The sequence below is a fragment of the Fistularia commersonii genome, chromosome 24, assembly GCF_037954325.1.
Source record: "Fistularia commersonii isolate RoL2024-O1a breed Wild chromosome 24, RoL_Fcom_v1.0, whole genome shotgun sequence".
Taxonomy (NCBI): Eukaryota; Metazoa; Chordata; class Actinopteri; order Syngnathiformes; family Fistulariidae; genus Fistularia; species Fistularia commersonii.
Window position 1 is genome coordinate 8,301,111 of NC_141307.1, and position 22,427 is coordinate 8,323,537.

The 22,427-nt window shown below is 46.2% G+C and overlaps 1 protein-coding gene and 6 non-coding genes across 7 annotated transcripts; all 7 read right to left on the reverse strand.

The window, feature by feature from the left end:
• Nucleotides 1-8,944: 8,944 nt before the first annotated feature.
• On the reverse strand, nucleotides 8,945-9,724 carry LOC147220033 (general transcription factor II-I repeat domain-containing protein 2B-like). Its single transcript, XM_086171186.1, has 2 exons — nucleotides 9,069-9,724; nucleotides 8,945-8,954 (listed from the first exon to the last, which is right to left on the reverse strand). The coding sequence occupies exons 1-2, from the start codon at nucleotides 9,722-9,724 to the stop codon at nucleotides 8,945-8,947; spliced, it is 666 nt and encodes a 221-aa protein (XP_086027312.1).
• Nucleotides 9,725-14,713: 4,989 nt separating this feature from the next.
• On the reverse strand, nucleotides 14,714-14,832 carry LOC147220034 (5S ribosomal RNA). The gene has a single exon (XR_015108609.1). It is a non-coding gene; the product is annotated as a 5S ribosomal RNA (ribosomal RNA).
• Nucleotides 14,833-16,212: 1,380 nt separating this feature from the next.
• On the reverse strand, nucleotides 16,213-16,331 carry LOC147220035 (5S ribosomal RNA). Its single transcript, XR_015108302.1, has one exon. It is a non-coding gene; the product is annotated as a 5S ribosomal RNA (ribosomal RNA).
• A 1,380-nt stretch (nucleotides 16,332-17,711) lies between these two features.
• Nucleotides 17,712-17,830, reverse strand: LOC147220036 (5S ribosomal RNA). Its single transcript, XR_015108458.1, has one exon. It is a non-coding gene; the product is annotated as a 5S ribosomal RNA (ribosomal RNA).
• A 1,380-nt stretch (nucleotides 17,831-19,210) lies between these two features.
• On the reverse strand, nucleotides 19,211-19,329 carry LOC147220037 (5S ribosomal RNA). The gene has a single exon (XR_015108596.1). It is a non-coding gene; the product is annotated as a 5S ribosomal RNA (ribosomal RNA).
• A 1,375-nt stretch (nucleotides 19,330-20,704) lies between these two features.
• LOC147220038 (5S ribosomal RNA) lies at nucleotides 20,705-20,823 on the reverse strand. Its single transcript, XR_015108459.1, has one exon. It is a non-coding gene; the product is annotated as a 5S ribosomal RNA (ribosomal RNA).
• A 1,384-nt stretch (nucleotides 20,824-22,207) lies between these two features.
• On the reverse strand, nucleotides 22,208-22,326 carry LOC147220039 (5S ribosomal RNA). Its single transcript, XR_015108597.1, has one exon. It is a non-coding gene; the product is annotated as a 5S ribosomal RNA (ribosomal RNA).
• Nucleotides 22,327-22,427: the final 101 nt, after the last annotated feature.

Consider the following 22,427-nt stretch of genomic DNA (forward strand, 5'->3'; position numbering starts at 1 on the left):
TTGTAGATGAGGCCAAATTATATCCTATCATACAAGTTCCGAATCCACACGATGCGGAAAACCCCCCTGAGGTAAAAGAAGCTGCAGATAATGGCTGGGGGCCATTCCAAGATGCAGTTTTCCAGCTCGCTGAGTCATAGAGTTTGATTGGATTGGAGTTAGAACAAATATTCAAACTTGTCTTTCTATTAAAATGGGCAAGATATCGAGGTGATTACAAAGGAGGAAATCTCCAACAAGAGATTTGTCAACATCCAACAGATGGTCCTATTGTTGGAAATTATCTGGCTGCTGTACAAGCAGTATTAAATAGAGCAAGACCACTGCATGCTACCACCGCAACCCATGCACAGTAAGCAGCATGCAAACAAGAAACAGGAGAAACTGTTACACAGTTTCAATTCTGCAATGAAGGGAAATTTGGAAACCATAGTGGATTAGAATTCAATGAGCAGGATGATTCTCCTTACCAACTACATCTGAAACTTGGTCTGCTGAGAGGACCACCGAGGAGCTCCGATGAATGCCACAGGAGGTCTTTCCTACCTGAGGCTATCAGAATTTTTAATTCCTCTCCCTTCAGCCACAGGGAATCTCAAAATCTTTGTACTTAAGACCTTAAGACACTTTATAGCCTTGACTTGCTACTTAGACACTTCATAGTTTTATTTGTATTTCTTACTCTCCCCACCTTTTTTTTTATACTGTTTACACAATTTCCTACTAGTATTTATTATTGTTATGTTTTACTTGAAACTCTGGCACAACAATTTCCTTCGGGATAAATAAAGTTGTTCTTATTGTTAACTGAGAAATATGCTTTCAATTATTTTCCGTTTTATTTTGAAGGGCCAGTCCCAGCTTCCGGTCTGTCTGTTGTGTTTTTATTTGCTTGAAAATAAACTTAACTTCTTCCAGTTCCGCAAAGCAAGAGATGTGTCACACATATTATTCCTCTGTAAAAGACCCAGTCGGTATTGAGGGGTAACACGCAGATCTACTGCAGAGATAACCTCTGACAGCAGGTTAATGGCCCAGGAAACCCCCAAAGACGGCTGAAGACAGTTTGGAGCCGCTGAGAAGAGCGACGATACTGCGAACTCGGCGTGACGGTGAGCTTGATTAGCTAGTAGCTGCTAACAGTGCTACCACGTGCTCTAACTAGCAAGCCATGGAGCGGCCAAGTAGATGGTCACGGCTAGTTTTTACCGGAGATGAGAAGCAGTATGATCTCTGGGAGACTAAATTCTTGGCCTACATGCGGCTGCAGGGGGTCAAAGACACAATTCTGAGTGAAACTCCAGAATTTGATGACGATGACGAGGAGGCGAAGGACAAGGAGCAGAATGAAATGGCCTATGCCCAGCTGATCCAGTTTTCAGATGACAAAAGTCTAGGCCTGGTCATGTGCGAAGCTGCAGATGATGGGAGAAAGGCACTGAAGATGCTATGAGAGTATTATGCAGGTAAAGGGAAGCCTCGCATTATAAACCTGTATACTGACCTGACAAAACTGCCGAAAGGCAGCAATGAAAGCGTAACAGACTTTGTGATTAGGGCAGAGACTATAATCACGGCGCTAAGAAATGCAGAGGAAGTCATGAGTGATGATCTTCTCATAGCTATGGTGCAAAAGGGACTTCCAGAATCGTTCAAACCATTTGCAGTTCATGTGACTCAAAGTGAAGAAAAGCTAAAATTTGCTGATTTTAAAAGGAGATTGCGTTCACATGTAGACACTGAAAAACTCTGCTCTCATGTGTCAGATAATGTTATGAAAGTGAACACGAAAGTAAATGACACTCTGAGGGGCAATGACAAAAACACAATGGCGGATATGGTGTGCTTTAAATGTGGTGTGAAGCGGCACAAAGCAAGAACATGCCAAAGAAGACAGTGGTGCGGTTTTTGCAAAAGCTCGATGCACAGAGATGCAAACTGCAGGCGTCGTCCAACGAGTGAACAAGCGAGACAAGCCGCAGAGGGAGAGGGCAACACATCGTATGTTTTCTTGACCGAAGACCGGGGAGCGGACATCGTTCCAGAGCGTGGTGTGAAGATGAAAGGCCTAATGGTGGACACGGACGCTACTTCCCACATCATCACGGATGAGACAAAGTTCAAGAGCTTCGATGAGACTTTCAGAGCTGACACACACCATGTTGAGCTGGCAGACGGGACCAAGTGTCAAGGCGTGGCGAAGCAGCGGGGAGAGGCAGAGGTGATCCTCATAGACAGCAGAGGACGTCACCACACAGCAACACTGAGAAACATGCTGTTCATCCCTTCCTATCCACAGGACATTTTATCTGTGATGGCCACCACAGCAAGCGGAGCAACGGTAATCTTCAATGTAGGAAAAGACATGGTCAAAATGAGTGACGATACTGTATTTCCTATTAATGTGCAGAACAAACTTTACTACCTATCTACAGCAGATGAAAGTAATGACAAATGCAAAGGGTGTTTTGATTTACAAACATGGCATGAAATTTTCGGCCATTGTAATTATAGCGAAGTACAAAAGTTGACAAAAGTGGTTGATGGTATGGTAATCAAAGGGAAAACTGAAAAACCTGTATCACCATGTGAAGTGTGTATTCAAGGGAAGTTTGTGCAGATCAGAAACAGAGAGCCTGATGCAAGAGCAACAGAGGTGTTTGATTTAATGCATACAGATCTGGCAGGGCCAGTAGATCCCATATCTATAGATGGACACAGATTTGCATTGTCGTTTGCTGATGATTATTCCAGTATAATTTTTGTGTACTTTCTCAAACAAAAGAGTGATACAGTGAGTGCCACAGAGAGACAGAGTTGTTCTTATTTTTATTCTTAAATGTCTGCTTGATGGGGAAACAGCGACAGTAGACAGTGTTATGGCGTATGCATGGCATGTGGAGGAATTACAAACAGCCAAAGAAACATCAGTTTATGAAATGGAAGATGATGATGATGAAGGATTGTTAATGTTTCAAGGAGGTCGAAGAGGACGAAGACCCCAGAGAGGGAGTACAGGAAGAATTAGATATCAGAGTGGAATTGAGAAAAGACAAAATAGACAGAGATGACTCATGTTGGCATTGTGGTAAAACAGGCCATTGGTCACGACAGTGTGGGCAAAAGAGACAAGGAGGAAATGACAGGGGAGATAGGTGAAGTGAGGAGCGTGCACCCTTACCAAGTGCATGCACACCAACTCATTCAGATGATGATGATGAAGAAGAGGAAGGACTAGAAAGTATAAATATAGCAAGTGCATGGGAACTACTGAATAATTTGACAGTAAAACCCTACATGAATTTGGAAGTTAATGGAGTCTTAACAGAATTCCTGTGTGATACAGGAGCATGCAAAACAGCTTTGACAAGAGCACCTCCAAAAATAAAATATTCAAACACAAAGATAAAAGTTCAAAGTGCCCATGGACACACCAAAACGCAAAAACTCACTGAAAAGATTAATATGACACATCCAAATACAAGCCGATCATGCCAAGTACAGATAATCATTGATCCAAGCAATGGTGGGCTGTCAGGGCCTGCAAGGCCTTCTCTGCTGGCCCAAAACATATCTGAATCACAAACGTTAATTATATTTTGTCCATGAATTTTTATTAAATAATTCCAAATGGTCGGTCACTTCCTTTCATAGCTTTTCCCCTGGTTGTGCCGCTTCCAGGCATATACTTTCATATTAACAATCACATTCCAGCCATAATCTGTTGTCAGGCAGGGTCAAAGTCAAAGGAATCTGCCTGTGGGGGGGCCTGCACAATCAGTTCTGCAAGCCCTTTACGCAAATAAAAAGTGTTGACGACGCTGTTGCTTCAACCAATCAGATTTTGAGTTGGCGACATCAAAGCCTTCTCGCAGGCCATAGCAACATCAGCATATTCACACCCTCTGATTGCATAGTCAGAGAGTGGACAAGTATATTAGCAAGGAGAAGCGTACTAGCGAGCTGCGAACAGAAACATAGTTGTGTTTGTTTAATATGGGCATTGTCAACCCACAATGGCTGCAGGAGGAGAAGAAACGGATTCAGTTGCTCATATATTGTTAAAACTGTTTTCTAGATGGAGTTTTGAAGAAAAGCTGGGCATAGTAAAGAAAGCTTGGTAACTCATAAGCTAGCGAACCTGTCACAACCAGGAAAAGGATTTGTTTGACATTTTCAAACCACAAACTACGACCGGTACCCCTGGGTCACAGGCTCCGAGTGTCACGACTCATTGGGTCCCCGGGCAAGCGGCACAGCAATCACAGCAATTATCCTCCGCACCTGGTGACCACACCACACCAGGGAATAATCCCGCTAAACAGGCCTGAGTATAAAGGCGGATCCTTTATAAGGCGCCTTTTTAAGGCGGCGAAGGAAAAACAGTGACGCATGCAGCACTCTTAACAGAACTACGAGAAGTTATACTGCTCCCACGAAAATTAGAAGTAGTAAAATGCAGAGCACATCACTCAGGAACAGATGATTTTTTACAAAAGGAAATGCCTTTGCTGACAAAATAGCAAAGGAAGCAGAAAAAAAAAAAATACAGCATGCATGCTGAAAAACTATCTACTGCACCATCATTAATTGACAATGGTGTACCAAAGATGCTCAGGAGAATGCGTCAGCTACTGAAAGACAATCCTGGCTCAAGAGAGGAGCAACAGACTTCAATGGAATTTTGATGATAAATGAAAATGACCCATGGGCCTTGCCATGTGTCAACAGGAGGGATGGAGGTACTTACGTTAAAACACTTCTATACCATTATCCTAAATTCCTACTTAAAAAAATTTGCACAATGTATAACATACTTTAAAAATAATACTCAAGGAAACTAAGACCAAAGAAAGGAAGGTTTCCAGATCCACAATATCCTTTAGAAGTGATGGACATGGATTTTATTGAATTCAATTATGTAGGAAAATATAGATATTGTTTGGTAATAATTGACAGCCACGGCAAATGGGTGGAAATTGCAAGTATGACAGCGCAAATACCAGACATCCCCCTCCCTTTTTTTGATATTAAATGTATTTTATTTCCTGAGTTGGCAACTTGCTCCTTTCCTCTCACTCACTGTTCGTAAGTATGTAGTACCACATTCCACCACAGGATGGCGTGAAACCAACCGTGATTAGTTTGCCGAGACGCGGTCACAGCATTAGTTCAGTGCTGTGTCGGCGGCAAAGAGGTTGGACGCCAGTAATGTGGCTAATGTCTGCGTTACAGGTAAAGAGTTATAACGACACGTAAATAGGTAAAAACGAGCGAAAGAGTCCCGGTGAAGTGAGTGAATGGCCGTTTAACTTGTAGGGTTGAGGTCAGCAGTAGCTTGGGTAGTGCTAATAGCATGCGATCGCTAGCCGCTAGCTAACTGTAGCCTCGTGGCGGGACTACTGTGTATTGGAGCCGAGTGTCGGTTTGGAATGTGTGTAAATGTACGTGTACAGAGGGGAAATGGGAGCAATTGCTATACTGGTTTTGTAAATAAGGAAAACTGTGATTAGTTTGCCGAGACACGGTCACAGCATTACAAAAGCTGATGCAGAAGCTGTAGTTAATCCTATCTGTAAATACATTCTGCCAACCCATGGCATACTGCAGAGAATAAATGAAGTTGTACACAATGGGTCAAGTTATGGACATTGACTTAAAGAGACATTGTTCTTATCATCCACAAACTGCAGGGTTAGTGGAAAGAACAAATGAAACAGTAAAAAACAGACTAAGAAAATGTATGGAACATACAGGAAAGACATGGCGAGAGTGCATATATATGATAAAAATGTCTATGCACATAGTTACCATTGTGAATGGTTTGACACCATAATAGATAATACATGGTGGACCATTCAGGTTACCGATGACACATCCAGACCTAGAGAAGGCCCACACAGAAGAAACTTAGTGGAATACATTACAAATACATTAAGGCAACGAGATGTAACAGACGCAAATGATCTGCCTGAATCTCAATCTGCTCCACAGGTGAAGGTCCGAGTTGGTGATTGGATCTTCGTGAAAGTCATAAAGAGAAGCTGTGGAGTTCAGCACGCTGGGAAGGACCATTCCAAGTATTTCTGACCACGCCGACTGCAGTGAAAACTGCGGAATGATCCACTTGGATTCATAATCACACTGTAAGGTACTCCCTGTTGATCCTACTAACACTGGCTAGAGGGGAAGGCTGACTACAAAGGGGAGTAAGAAGGATAGTCTTACTCGTCTCAAGGCATCGGCTGCATTAGTGAAGAAACCACCAGATCCCTAACCGTTTAGGTTGGAAGGATCCAGGATGAGCCAGCCAAAACAGGAGCACCCAACCCAGCAGGAGAACGCAGAGACAAACAATGGCAAGTCTGACGAGTAAAGAAGGGCCTATCTCAAACTTATAAAGAACTATGAAATGAGAACAATGCTCCACATCGTGACAGTCTCTGGTGGCGATTGATAAATATAACAGCAGGAGACCAAACTGATTGTTATGTTTGTACTGTAATGCAAATATCAGTGTCTCCTAACCCGACTATACAACCTTATCCAATTAATGAACGTGAAACCTTGTCCATAATATGGGTGTATTCCCAAGGACTGAATCAGAGATTTTGAAATTTTCAGAATATAACAAATACCTCAGTCCTTCCCTTTCTGCCTTACAATCCATCAAATTGGCGATTACCAGCAATTATTCTATGGCAACCAACAGAACTGTCATTGAGGGATTCATTCTAATTACAATGAAAAGACACCACCATTTTGCATGAAACGACAGTGTGGTAAAAAGGATCATTGTCTGGGCCAACTTAAGTGTGACACTGTGCTAAATATGGAAAGGGATAGACTAGTTAGGAAAACTTATGACTACTATAGTAATAGTATATGTGAGGTTGGAAAGTGGGGAATGGATGCGTGCGCCATGAATCTGACTGCCCTCAAGCCATTATTGAAACAATATTCAGTATTGAAACAAACCTCACCAAATTTGGTATTCCACCATGGAGGATTTTCGCATTCCCACATAAATACGGTTCTCCATGCCCAAAAACACATGTATGGATTTGTGGCAGATGAGCATTTCTGTATCTGCCCCAACACTGGTGTGGCACATGCAATTTGGGCTGATTAGGAAACGCCATGACTTTTATACCAGGGCATAACATGACTCATGGCATACAACCCATTAGGCCAGGGATGGGCAATTATTTTTTCCATGGGGCCACATAAGAAACATAAAATATTGTGGAGGGCCGGGCCAAAAGGCTGAACTCAATTCTGCATAATATTAATTGTATATCTCTATAAAAAGCAGTAAATAGCACTGTTTTGACAAGCTGGCAAGAGTATATGTTAAGATTAAGCAATGAAAAAATGAGGTTGCCTTACAAAAATGTATTCATTCAAATTTCTCAACACAATGGTAGACAAAAAAATTACGTTTTTTACTATTTGTGACTCATATTAGTGAACATTTTCAGTCACATTCACTTCAAAACACATTTTGAGTTCCATATACTGTTGGATAGTTGTGTAAAGGTTCTGAGCATTTTAAAGACATCACAATATTGTCTTTGTGAACCAAACATTAAGCAAGATACAACATATTGACTGTCACTGAACTGTGATTTTGAGAAAAAGGGCCCCAGTTCACTGTTATCTGGTGCCTTAACATGCCTACATTTGTGGTCTAACTACCTCATTTGGTGTTTTAAAGTTCTTTTTTCTTGTTCAGTGAGAGAAATCTAATCTCTGCTGGGCTTTAACGAGTGCATCTAAGTCAGGTTGAATGTCTGAAGTGGAGATGTGAAGCACAGCTGACAGATGATAATAATAATAATAATAATACATACGATTTGTATAGCGCTTTTCACGGTACACAAAGACGCTTTACAGGTTGACGACAGGAAAACATAGAACATAAACATTGTTAATGGGAAGAGCTGTAGGTGTTGTAGGTGGTTTGGAAGAGGTGGGTCTTGAGGTTATTTTTGAAGGAAGACAATGAGTTTGACTCTCGGATGGCTGGGGGGAGGGAGTTCCAGAGGGTGGGGGCGGCGATGGCGAAGGCTCTGTCTCCCAGGGTGCGGTACTTGGACTTACAGATTGGAGTTAGGAGGTTTTCATCCGAGGAGCGAAGACGACGCACTGGAGAGTGGCGACGTAGAAGATCGGTGAGATATGGGGGGGCGAGGTTGTTGAGGGCTTTGTAGGTGGTGAGGAGGATCTTGAAGTGGATGCGTTGTTTGATGGGCAGCCAGTGAAGTTGACGGAGGATGGGGGTGATGTGTTCTCTGGAAGGGGAGCGGGTAAGTAGTCGGGCAGCAGAGTTTTGGACGTATTGCAGTTTTTGAAGGGCATTAGAGGGGAGGCCATATAGGATACTATTGCAGTAGTCGAGTCTGGAGGTGATAAATGCATGGATTAGTGTTTCAGCAGCAGAGTGTGAAAGAGTGGGTCGGAGGCGTGCTATGTTTCGGAGGTGGAAAAAAGATGTTTTGGTGATGTGATTTATGTGTGGCCTAAAAGAGAGTGCAGGGTCCATGTAGATTCCAAGATTTCTTACCAGGGGGGAGGGGGAAACAGAGTGACCATCAATGGAGAGTGCGAGAATGTGACAGGAATTTAGCAAGGGTTTTGGGCCGAATATGATAATTTCTGTTTTGTTGCTGTTGAGTTTGAGGAAATTTTGGTTCATCCAGATGATCATCAGTGAGAGGATCTATACCTGGATTTTGTAAACTTCATCATTGAAAATGTTTGTTCACAAATGTAGGTAGAGCCAAAGAGAACAAACATCTTCTGAGCATGTCTCCTAATGTTTGGAAAGTTCTCCTCCTTGAGAGAAGAGTAGAAATCCAGCAGAGATCCTGACTTAAAGTGCTCTGCCAGTACTACATCAGACTGCAGGTCAATGAGTTCCAGCTGAAAATCACTGGGTGCATCATCCACACCTGAAGGTAAAGGTAAAGGGAGAGGAAACCATGTGCATGTCATTCTCCATTGTTCTAAGATCCTCAAATCGCCTTGAAAACTTACCATGCAATGCTCCTAGCATGGATGAGTACCTGCAGAGGTTATCAGCTGATGGTGTGACTTCTTCCAGGATCAGCATATGAGTGAGAGTGTTGCTCTCCTGTTGTCTTGAAAGCAACTGTATCTTTCTCACAAAAGCCTTCACCAGGCTGTGCATTTCATGCACAAAAAGGCCCTTGCCTTGCAGCTTGGTGTTCAGTTCATTCATCAGTGCAGTCACGTCAACAGCAAATGCAAAATCTGCCATCCTGTCCTCATCTGCAAGCTCTGGGATGGCCTTGCCTTTTGTCTCACAAAACTCCTGGATTTCTGCTTTCAGATCCCAGACTCTTTTTAGCACTTTGCCCAGGCTGAGCCATCTCACAGAAGTGTGGTAGCCAATGTCACTGTGCTCACTCTCATGCTCCTCCATAAGTGTTATAAACTGTCTGTGATTCAGTGCCCGCGCCCTGATGAAGTTAACTATTATAGTAACAACATCGATAACATGGTTAATTTTTAGCACTGATGTGCACAACACATGTTGGTGTAAAATGCAATGTAAAAATACCAATTTCTGATCAGGGTCAATTTCAGTCACTTTATCCTGCATGCGTTTTAAAAGTCCGACATTTTTCCCTGTAAGATTTGGACAACCGTCCTTGGTGACACCTGCCAGTCTGTCCCATTTCAGTCCCAACGTGTCCATACAAGCATTTACCTCAGTGAAGAGATCGCTCCCTGTCGTCATCCCTTTTAACGACCGCATTGCTGCCAGCTCCTCCGTAATCTTGAAGTCCGGCGCTATCCCACGGACAAATACGAGTAGCTGGGCTGTGTCGCGGACATCACAACTCTCGTTCAAAGCCAAGGAGAAAAAGTCAAAACTTGGCACTTCACGTTGCAGCTGTAGCTCCAGATTCCCCGCAATGTCCTCGATCCTTCTCGCCACGGTTCGCCTGGACAGCGGGACTTGCTCAAATGCCGCTTTTTTTTCAGGGCATATTAGTGCTGCAGAGTCTACCAAGCACTCTTTCACAAACTCCCCCTCTGCGAATGGCTTGCTGTTTTTGGCTATTTTGTGGGATATCACGAAGCTGGTCTTGGTTGCTGCATCCCTGGATGTATGAAGCTTGGTAAAAAAGCCTTGCTGCGTTTGCAGCTTAGCTAGCAAAGCTTCCAATGTCCGCGTTCTTTCGTCATCAGTCAGGTTTTTATATTTCTCTGCATGTTTCGTCTGGTAATGCCGACTCAAATTGTAGTCCTTAAACACGGCGATCTGCTCCCCGCAAACTAAACACACAGCTTTACCTCCAACCTCAGTAAATAAATACTTAGCTGTCCAATTTTTGTTGAAAATCCTACATTCGGCATCTACCTTTCTTTTTTTAGCCTGAGCGGGACATTTTTGAGGGTGAAAGTTGTCTTGTGATTCAATCGCGCACATGTCTTGATATACGCATTACGTCATTATGTGCGTGAATTAAAAAAAAAACAACTTCAGAATAAAAGCAGTGCAGCTTTAGCCCATGAATGAGGTGAAATTAGAAAGTATGTTTATTTTGTAATTTCCAATTAACCTTACACTGGCGGTCAGAGTCAACCAAAGGTATGTGGCCCGGGCCATACATTGCCCAGGTCTGTCATACAGGCCCGTCAGTGCCATCCCGCAGGCCGGATGTGGCCCGTGGGCCGTACAATGCCCAGGTCTGTTATACAAGGTGTGCTCAGGCATTTCCTACAAAGGACCAAAAGTCAGTTACAGTTGCCAAAGTATTGTGGGAAAGTACTTTGTTCATTATGGCCTACCCGCTAGAATACATTCAGACCAAGGTAGAGATTTTGAAAGCCGCCTTATAAAAGAACTCTTATCCATGCTTGGAGTAAGAAAGTCGCGCACCTCACCTTATCATCCGCAAGGTGATGCTCAACCAGAACATTTCAACAGAACACTTCTCTCAATGCTTGGAACTCTTGAAAATGTGCAGAAACAAAACTGGAGTCAACATATCAGTCAGTTAGTACATGCGTATAACTGCACTAAAAATTACTCCACTGGATATTCCCCATACTACTTAATGTTCAGGCGCAATGCCAGATTGCCTGTTGACCTCTGTTTTGGTACAGCTCTCGACGGTAATTCAGAGACGTCTCACCTACAGTATGTGGACAAAATGAGAAAAGAACTCCAAAAAGCTTACCATTTAGCTGCAGAGTGTGCAACCAAGAGCCATCTGAGAAACAAAACCTGTTATGATCAACGAGTAAGAGACCAACCTCTACAAGAAGGAGACCGAGTCCTCGTAAGAAATGTTGGCCTCACTGGGAAACATAAACTACAAGATAGATGGAAATCCACACCCTCTATTGTGATTAAAAAGTTTTCCAACTTACCTGTAGACAGAGTCAAACCCGAACAAGGAACTGGAAGTGTCAAAACTCTACACAGAGACCACCTTCTACAAATTGGTTATCTTGTCAGGATTCCAGATAATTCTGAACAAACTGAAAGAGTCAGAACACCAGTTACCAGGAGACAACATACTCTAAGACATCAAACACATCACCAAAATGATCAGACATCTGACATCTCTTCAAACTCTGAATCTGAGTGTGAGTGTGTCTACGAGTGCCCAACCTATGATAAGGTCAGGAAACCACTGTCCATACCAGACCGAACCACCCCAGAGCATACTCCCTTTGAAAATTTCCCCTCATCTGAGAGTGAACCGGAGGTGGAGAAAGTACATTCTGTCAGTTCACAGGAAGAGGAATATCAGTCCTCCAACGAGGACGCAGATACTAATGATACAGCTGAAGACACTGATGTGGAGTTGAGAACTCAAACCAGCCCTAGAAGCAGAAAGTCAATGCGTGAAGTAAAACCAGTGATCCGCTTGACCTATGATAAACCTGGAACTCAAGCTGGGGAACCTGTGACTATTGTGCACCAGAGCATGGTCATTCACTTGAACCTCAGTGCCAGAGGAAACCCTGATCTTGTGAAACATCCTAAAACATGCCCCTACAGATCTAAGTCTAAACAGTACAGTTAGATGAGGACATCTACACCTTTTAGAAGGGGGAGGATGTAGCCCGTCTAAAATTTCATTACAGACCATACAGGCTAAAATGTAAAGATGTTTTAACATTTAAGTAAAATTAAATAAGACTGAAATGGCTGTAAAAACATTTAATATTTCATGTTTAAAATGTGTTCATAAATGGTTAAAAACAAGGTTTAATCTTATCTAAGGTTTTTGTCATTTATTTGGGAATCGTGCTTTTAATCGCCACAAGCTTGTGTGAAACGTACAGCTCAACATGTGCTTTTGTTTGCATCCAAACATGTTAAGTGTCAATATGGTATTTTCTTGAATTGTATTGGTTGATGTACACTTAGTGTCCAATCCCATGCGTGAGGGCGGGATCTGAATGAGGAAGGCAATAGAACATCTAGGCGCGAGGCATTCGACTGCTGCGTTTGCCGAGGGAAGTTTGTGAAGCTAAGCTGAAAGGAGAATGGTCATAAAACATTGTGGATGCAGAGTCTACGTTGCTGTTTTCGACTATTTAACCCTGTGATGAGTGAGTACTCGATGTATATGATTTTTATGCTTAGACGATATGTTTAAGTGCACATATGCGATGCTAATCGAGCGTTAGCATTGTTAGCATTTTACCACGAGTTAATTTCATACTCTGTATGTAAAGTATATGAGCTTGGAATTGGAGACCTTTGATGCTCAGTGGACCGAGAGGAATTCTCTGGACGTTTCTGCTGAGGCTTAACCGATGAGTTTCACCGAGTGCACTTTGTGATGCCGTGATGCCAAGTCATTGCTAACCCGTTTGCCGAGAGGGAATCGCATGGTGATGGACAACATTTGACTATCCATTGCTTCAACACCAAAAGGATTAGTGAGTACATCAAAGCACATGCATTTTATTTTGGGGCTTGTGAACAAGTGAAACGGACATTTTCTGTTTTTCTGGTCCAACGATCCCGAGCATCGAATCAGGCCTGCCACGATTGAACTTTCTGAGAAAAACAAAAAGGACTTTAAGGTTATGGTTTTTGAACTGGACTGAACTTGAAGGGATGTACATGGTTTTTGAATATGTTTATGTAGTTGCAAAGCGACAAAATCTCAAATGAACGCACTACCAATTTTATTTCATTTTTCTTTCTTTTAATTTTGTGAAACTAAACTTTAAATTTGTACTTAAAGAGATCTGTGTTTGTCTTAATTCATATTTTATCCTTAGGAGATGGAGGCACCGCTATAATCAAACAGCATAAATAAGTTTAAGTTATCAAAAAATTAGGTATTATTGTTTCTCCTGTTTACCATTGAAAATTTCATCGAAGTAACGTTCCCAGGGCCCTAACCATTGTACTATCACTGCATTAACTAAGAGGTTGGGTGCTACACTGCTCTAACCAAAAATCATCAGACACTCTTTACCTTAGGCTACAGCCTAAGGCTAAAGCTTAAGGTAAAGAGGGAGCTATCAAAGGCCATACCAGGACTCATATGCACGGCGGGACAGTTAATGACAAGAGAAAGAGAAAATTAAATAAAATACACATGGAAAAAGGAAGAGTACTACAGATGCAGTATTTGCACCGAGAATGCTCATAGAGAAGTACAGAGAAGGCCGGTGGGAGCCCCATTGCCTTTTTGTACACCTTGAAAAGTCATACGACAGGTTGCCAAGAGAGGAGCTCTGGTATCCTATGAGGAAGTCTGGAGCGGCAGAGAAGTGTGTTGCACTGGTGCAGGACATGTATGCTAGCTGGGAGACAGTTGTGCGGTGTGCTGTAAGACGGGACCAGAGAAGTTCAAGGTGGAAGCGGGACTCTGTTGGGGATAGGCCCTGAGCCCCTTCTTGTTCGCAACGGTGACGGATGAAGGTAGACGTGAATCTCCACGGACTGTGACCTTTGCAGATGCCGTTGTGATCTGTAGTGAGAGCAGAAAACAGGTGGAGGTCAAGATAAGATAAGATAAGACCTCCGTCTCGTCCCGGACACGGAGGTCCCGGTGGAGGCTGATGTTCCTGCTTTAAAAAAAACAACATGGCTGATGCATCTTCCGCATCTGCCCGGTCACGTGGTACACGGCCCTCCGACAGGACGCCGAAGCATCAAAGTAAACCCAGGACTTCAACAACCAGACTCCTAGGAATATGATGAATGAATGGGGAAAAATGAAAGAGAGCCAAGGGTAGAAGCGCTGATTACTGGCGATCGCAAAAGGAGCAGAAAGAGTGTAAAAAGAAGCGAGGAGGGCATCGAAGAGGAGGAGGAGTTCAAAGGCAGGGGGTCCTGATGACGTACCGTACATGTGGAGTCCTGGAAGTGCCTAGGAGAGCCAGCGGTATGGAGATCAGCGGTTGGATTATTCAACAGCGACAGGTATAAACGAGAGAAAAAGAAATTCAGCACACATGGAGAAATACTGTACGGGGATGACAAGAACGGCGGCGAGCGACGGACGGAGGCGGCGAGACAACGGAAAGTGACCCGAAAGGTAAGGCGGGGAACTATGACTGAGCGCGTGTCGCGCCGGGCTTCACGGTGACTCCGGTGGGACAGACACAAGGGAATGAGCGGCGTGTGTCCGTGTGTGAAATGTTGGCGCTCTTGAGAGACAGCACCCCCTGCTTTTGACAGAGGGAACGAACATGAAAAAGCTTACAGCACCTGGTATTCCCAGGCGGTCTCCCATCCAAGTACTAACCAGACCTGACCCTGCTTGGCTTCCGAGATCAGACGAGATCGGGCGTGTTCAGGGTGGTATGGCCGTAAACGAGACTAGGCTACGCGGAAGGGCATTTTATAAGCAGCCGTCCCCCGTCTTTTCCACCTCCAGTCATTTCCAGATCTGTCAGGAGCTCCTTCTATTGCGTTTCCATGATTACAGCCAGTGGCAACCAAGGTTACTATAACGAAAAATCATCAGACACACTTTACCTTAGGCTGCAGCCTAAGGTAAAGAGGGAGCTAGCAAAGGCCATACCAGGACTCAAATGCACGGCGGGACAGTTAATGACAAGAGAAAGAGAAAATTAAATAAAATACACATGGAAAAAAGAAGAGTACTACCGATGCAGTATTTGCGCCGAGAATGCTCATAGAGAAGTACAGAGAAGGCCGGTGGGAGCCGCATTGCCTTTTTGTACACCTTGAAAAGTCATACGACAGGTTGCCAAGAGAGGAGCTCTGGTATCCTATGAGGAAGTCTGGAGCGGCAGAGAAGTGTGTTGCACTGGTGCAGGACATGTATGCTAGCTGGGAGACAGTTGTGCGGTGTGCTGTAAGACGGGACCAGAGAAGTTCAAGGTGGAAGCGGGACTCTGTTGGGGATAGGCCCTGAGCCCCTTCTTGTTCGCAACGGTGACGGATGAAGGTAGACGTGAATCTCCACGGACTGTGACCTTTGCAGATGCCGTTGTGATCTGTAGTGAGAGCAGAAAACAGGTGGAGGTCAAGATAAGATAAGATAAGACCTCCGTCTCGTCCCGGACACGGAGGTCCCGGTGGAGGCTAATGTTCCTGCTTTAAAAAAAACAACATGGCTGATGCATCTTCCGCATCTACCCGGTCACGTGGTACACGGCCCTCCGACAGGACGCCGAAGCATCAAAGTAAACCCAGGACTTCAACAACCAGACTCCTAGGAATATGATGAATGAATGGGGAAAAATGAAAGAGAGCCAAGGGTAGAAGCGCTGATTACTGGCGATCGCAAAAGGAGCAGAAACGAGTGTAAAAAGAAGCGAGGAGGGCATCGAAGAGGAGGAGGAGTTCAAAGGCAGGGGGTCCTGATGACGTACCGTACATGTGGAGTCCTGGAAGTGCCTAGGAGAGCCAGCGGTATGGAGATCAGCGGTTGGATTATTCAACAGCGACAGGTATAAACGAGAGAAAAAGAAATTCAGCACACATGGAGAAATACTGTACGGGGATGACAAGAACGGCGGCGAGCGACGGACGGAGGCGGCGAGACAACGGAAAGTGACCCGAAAGGTAAGGCGGGGAACTATGACTGAGCGCGTGTCGCGCCGGGCTTCACGGTGACTCCGGTGGGACAGACACAAGGGAATGAGCGGCGTGTGTCCGTGTGTGAAATGTTGGCGCTCTTGAGAGACAGCACCCCCTGCTTTTGACAGAGGGAACGAACATGAAAAAGCTTACGGCACCTGGTATTCCCAGGCGGTCTCCCATCCAAGTACTAACCAGGCCCGACCCTGCTTGGCTTCCGAGATCAGACGAGATCGGGCGTATTCAGGGTGGTATGGCCGTAAACGAGACTAGGCTACGCGGAAGGGCATTTTATAAGCAGCCGTCCCCCGTCTTTTCCAACTCCAGTCATTTCCAGATCTGTCAGGAGCTCCTTCTATTGCGTTTCCAAGATTACAGCCAGTGGCAACCAAGGTTACTATAACCAAAAATCATCAGACACACTTTACCTTAGGCTGCAGCCTAAGGTAAAGAGGGAGCTAGCAAAGGCCATACCAGGACTCAAATGCACGGCGGGACAGTTAATGACAAGAGAAAGAGAAAATTAAATAAAATACACATGGAAAAAGGAAGAGTACTACCGATGCAGTATTTGCGCCGAGAATGCTCATAGAGAAGTACAGAGAAGGCCGGTGGGAGCCGCATTGCCTTTTTGTACACCTTGAAAAGTCATACGACAGGTTGCCAAGAGAGGAGCTCTGGTATCCTATGAAGAAGTCTGGAGCGGCAGAGAAGTGTGTTGCACTGGTGCAGGACATGTATGCTAGCTGGGAGACAGTTGTGCGGTGTGCTGTAAGACGGGACCAGAGAAGTTCAAGGTGGAAGCGGGACTCTGTTGGGGATAGGCCCTGAGCCCCTTCTTGTTCGCAACGGTGACGGATGAAGGTAGACGTGAATCTCCACGGACTGTGACCTTTGCAGATGCCGTTGTGATCTGTAGTGAGAGCAGAAAACAGGTGGAGGTCAAGATAAGATAAGATAAGACCTCCGTCTCGTCCCGGACACGGAGGTCCCGGTGGAGGCTAATGTTCCTGCTTTAAAAAAAACAACATGGCTGATGCATCTTCCGCATCTACCCGGTCACGTGGTACACGGCCCTCCGACAGGACGCCGAAGCATCAAAGTAAACCCAGGACTTCAACAACCAGACTCCTAGGAATATGATGAATGAATGGGGAAAAATGAAAGAGAGCCAAGGGTAGAAGCGCTGATTACTGGCGATCGCAAAAGGAGCAGAAACGAGTGTAAAAAGAAGCGAGGAGGGCATCGAAGAGGAGGAGGAGTTCAAAGGCAGGGGGTCCTGATGACGTACCGTACATGTGGAGTCCTGGAAGTGCCTAGGAGAGCCAGCGGTATGGAGATCAGCGGTTGGATTATTCAACAGCGACAGGTATAAACGAGAGAAAAAGAAATTCAGCACACATGGAGAAATACTGTACGGGGATGACAAGAACGGCGGCGAGCGACGGACGGAGGCGGCGAGACAACGGAAAGTGACCCGAAAGGTAAGGCGGGGAACTATGACTGAGCGCGTGTCGCGCCGGGCTTCACGGTGACTCCGGTGGGACAGACACAAGGGAATGAGCGGCGTGTGTCCGTGTGTGAAATGTTGGCGCTCTTGAGAGACAGCACCCCCTGCTTTTGACAGAGGGAAAGAACATGAAAAAGCTTACGGCACCTGGTATTCCCAGGCGGTCTCCCATCCAAGTACTAACCAGGCCCGACCCTGGTTGGCTTCCGAGATCAGACGAGATCGGGCGTGTTCAGGGTGGTATGGCCGTAAACGAGACTTGGCTACGCGGAAGGGCATTTTATAAGCAGCCGTCCCCCGTCTTTTCCACCTCCATTCATTTCCAGATCCGTCAGGAGCTCCTTCTATTGCGTTTCCATGATTACAGCCAGTGGCAACCAAGGTTACTATAACCAAAAATCATCAGACACACTTTACCTTAGGCTGCAGCCTAAGGTAAAGAGGGAGCTAGCAAAGGCCATACCAGGACTCAAATGCACGGCGGGACAGTTAATGACAAGAGAAAGAGAAAATTAAATAAAATACACATGGAAAAAGGAAGAGTACTACCGATGCAGTATTTGCGCCGAGAATGCTCATAGAGAAGTACAGAGAAGGCCGGTGGGAGCCGCATTGCCTTTTTGTACACCTTGAAAAGTCATACGACAGGTTGCCAAGAGAGGAGCTCTGGTATCCTATGAGGAAGTCTGGAGCGGCAGAGAAGTGTGTTGCACTGGTGCAGGACATGTATGCTAGCTGGGAGACAGTTGTGCGGTGTGCTGTAAGACGGGACCAGAGAAGTTCAAGGTGGAAGCGGGACTCTGTTGGGGATAGGCCCTGAGCCCCTTCTTGTTCGCAACGGTGACGGATGAAGGTAGACGTGAATCTCCACGGACTGTGACCTTTGCAGATGCCGTTGTGATCTGTAGTGAGAGCAGAAAACAGGTGGAGGTCAAGATAAGATAAGATAAGACCTCCGTCTCGTCCCGGACACGGAGGTCCCAGGGGAGGCTGATGTTCCTGCTTCAAAAAAAACAACATGGCTGATGCATCTTCCGCATCTGCCCGGTCACGTGGTACACGGCCCTCCGACAGGACGCCGAAGCATCAAAGTAAACCCAGGACTTCAACAACCAGACTCCTAGGAATATGATGAATGAATGGGGAAAAATGAAAGAGAGCCAAGCGTAGAAGCGCTGATTACTGGCGATCGCAAAAGGAGCAGTAACGAGTGTAAAAAGAAGCGAGGAGGGCATCGAAGAGGAGGAGGAGTTCAAAGGCAAGGGGTCCTGATGACGTACCATACATGTGGAGTCCTGGAAGTGCCTAGGAGAGCCAGCGGTATGGAGATCAGCGGTTGGATTATTCAACAGCGACAGGTATAAACGAGACAAAAAGAAATTCAGCACACATGGAGAAATAATGTACGGGGATGACAAGAACGGCGGCGAGCGACGGACGGAGGCGGCGAGACAACGGAAAGTGACCCGAAAGGTAAGGCGGGGAACTATGACTGAGCGCGTGTCGCGCCGGGCTTCACGTTGACTCCGGTGGGACAGACACAAGGGAATGAGCGGCGTGTGTCCGTGTGTGAAATGTTGGCGCTCTTCAGAGACAGCACCCCCTGCTTTTGACAGAGGGAACGAACATGAAAAAGCTTACGGCACCTGGTATTCCCAGGCGGTCTCCCATCCACGTACTAACCAGGCCCGACCCTGCTTGGCTTCCGAGATCAGACGAGATCGGGCGTGTTCAGGGTGGTACGGCCGTAAACGAGACTAGGCTACGCGGAAGGGCATTTTATAAGCAGCCGTCCCCCGTCTTTTCCACCTCCAGTCATTTCCAGATCTGTCAGGAGCTCCTTCTATTGCGTTTCCAAGATTACAGCCAGTGGCAACCAAGGTTACTATAACCAAAAATCATCAGACACACTTTACCTTAGGCTGCAGCCTAAGGTAAAGAGGGAGCTAGCAAAGGCCATACCAGGACTCAAATGCACGGCGGGACAGTTAATGACAAGAGAAAGAGAAAATTAAATAAAATACACATGGAAAAAGGAAGAGTACTACCGATGCAGTATTTGCGCCGAGAATGCTCATAGAGAAGTACAGAGAAGGCCGGTGGGAGCCGCATTGCCTTTTTGTACACCTTGAAAAGTCATACGACAGGTTGCCAAGAGAGGAGCTCTGGTATCCTATGAGGAAGTCTGGAGCGGCAGAGAAGTGTGTTGCACTGGTGCAGGACATGTATGCTAGCTGGGAGACAGTTGTGCGGTGTGCTGTAAGACGGGACCAGAGAAGTTCAAGGTGGAAGCGGGACTCTGTTGGGGATAGGCCCTGAGCCCCTTCTTGTTCGCAACGGTGACGGATGAAGGTAGACGTGAATCTCCACGGACTGTGACCTTTGCAGCTGCCGTTGTGATCTGTAGTGAGAGCAGAAAACAGGTGGAGGTCAAGATAAGATAAGACCTCCGTCTCGTCCCGGACACGGAGGTCCCGGTGGAGGCTGATGTTCCTGCTTTAAAAAAAACAACATGGCTGATGCATCTTCCGCATCTGCCCGGTCACGTGGTACACGGCCCTCCGACAGGACGCCGAAGCATCAAAGTAAACCCAGGACTTCAACAACCAGACTCCTAGGAATATGATGAATGAATGGGGAAAAATGAAAGAGAGCCAAGGGTAGAAGCGCTGATTACTGGCGATCGCAAAAGGAGCAGAAACGAGTGTAAAAAGAAGCGAGGAGGGCATCGAAGAGGAGGAGGAGTTCAAAGGCAGGGGGTCCTGATGACGTACCGTACATGTGGAGTCCTGGAAGTGCCTCGGAGAGCCAGCGGTATGGAGATCAGCGGTTGGATTATTCAGCAGCGACAGGTATAAACGAGAGAAAAAGAAATTCAGCACACATGGAGAAATACTGTACGGGGATGACAAGAACGGCGGCGAGCGACGGACGGAGGCGGCGAGACAACGGAAAGTGACCCGAAAGGTAAGGCGGGGAACTATGACTGAGCGCGTGTCGCGCCGGGCTTCACGGTGACTCCGGTGGGACAGACACAAGGGAATGAGCGGCGTGTGTCCGTGTGTGAAATGTTGGCGCTCTTGAGAGACAGCACCCCCTGCTTTTGACAGAGGGAACGAACATGAAAAAGCTTACGGCACCTGGTATTCCCAGGCGGTCTCCCATCCAAGTACTAACCAGGCCCGACCCTGGTTGGCTTCCGAGATCAGACGAGATCGGGCGTGTTCAGGGTGGTATGGCCGTAAACGAGACTAGGCTACGCGGAAGGGCATTTTATAAGCAGCCGTCCCCCGTCTTTTCCACCTCCAGTCATTTCCAGATCTGTCAGGAGCTCCTTCTATTGCGTTTCCATGATTACAGCCAGTGGCAACCAAGGTTACTATAACCAAAAATCATCAGACACACTTTACCTTAGGCTGCAGCCTAAGGTAAAGAGGGAGCTAGCAAAGGCCATACCAGGACTCAAATGCACGGCGGGACAGTTAATGACAAGAGAAAGAGAAAATTAAATAAAATACACATGGAAAAAAGAAGAGTACTACCGATGCATTATTTGCGCCGAGAATGCTCATAGAGAAGTACAGAGAAGACCGGTGGGAGCCGCATTGCCTTTTTGTACACCTTGAAAAGTCATACGACAGGTTGCCAAGAGAGGAGCTCTGGTATCCTATGAGGAAGTCTGGAGCGGCAGAGAAGTGTGTTGCACTGGTGCAGGACATGTATGCTAGCTGGGAGACAGTTGTGCGGTGTGCTGTAAGACGGGACCAGAGAAGTTCAAGGTGGAAGCGGGACTCTGTTGGGGATAGGCCCTGAGCCCCTTCTTTCTTGTTCGCAACGGTGACGGATGAAGGTAGACGTGAATCTCCACGGACTGTGACCTTTGCAGATGCCGTTGTGATCTGTAGTGAGAGCAGAAAACAGGTGGAGGTCAAGATAAGATAAGATAAGACCTCCGTCTCGTCCCGGACACGGAGGTCCCGGTGGAGGCTGATGTTCCTGCTTTAAAAAAAACAACATGGCTGATGCATCTTCCGCATCTGCCCGGTCACGTGGTACACGGCCCTCCGACAGGACGCCGAAGCATCAAAGTAAACCCAGGACTTCAACAACCAGACTCCTAGGAATATGATGAATGAATGGGGAAAAATGAAAGAGAGCCAAGGGTAGAAGCGCTGATTACTGGCGATCGCAAAAGGAGCAGAAACGAGTGTAAAAAGAAGCGAGGAGGGCATCGACGAGGAGGAGGAGTTCAAAGGCAGGGGGTCCTGATGACGTACCGTACATGTGGAGTCCTGGAAGTGCCTAGGAGAGCCAGCGGTATGGAGATCAGCGGTTGGATTATTCAACAGCGACAGGTATAAACGAGAGAAAAAGAAATTCAGCACACATGGAGAAATAATGTACGGGGATGACAAGAACGGCGGCGAGCGACGGACGGAGGCGGCGAGACAACGGAAAGTGACCCGAAAGGTAAGGCGGGGAACTATGACTGAGCGCGTGTCGCGCCGGGCTTCACGTTGACTCCGGTGGGACAGACACAAGGGAATGAGCGGCGTGTGTCCGTGTGTGAAATGTTGGCGCTCTTCAGAGACAGCACCCCCTGCTTTTGACAGAGGGAACGAACATGAAAAAGCTTACGGCACCTGGTATTCCCAGGCGGTCTCCCATCCACGTACTAACCAGGCCCGACCCTGCTTGGCTTCCGAGATCAGACGAGATCGGGCGTGTTCAGGGTGGTACGGCCGTAAACGAGACTAGGCTACGCGGAAGGGCATTTTATAAGCAGCCGTCCCCCGTCTTTTCCACCTCCAGTCATTTCCAGATCTGTCAGGAGCTCCTTCTATTGCGTTT

Coding starts and splice junctions, on each gene's coding strand:
- LOC147220033 (XM_086171186.1), bottom strand. CDS start 9,724: ATGGACACGTTGGGACTGAAATGGGACAGACTGGCAGGTGTCACCAAG.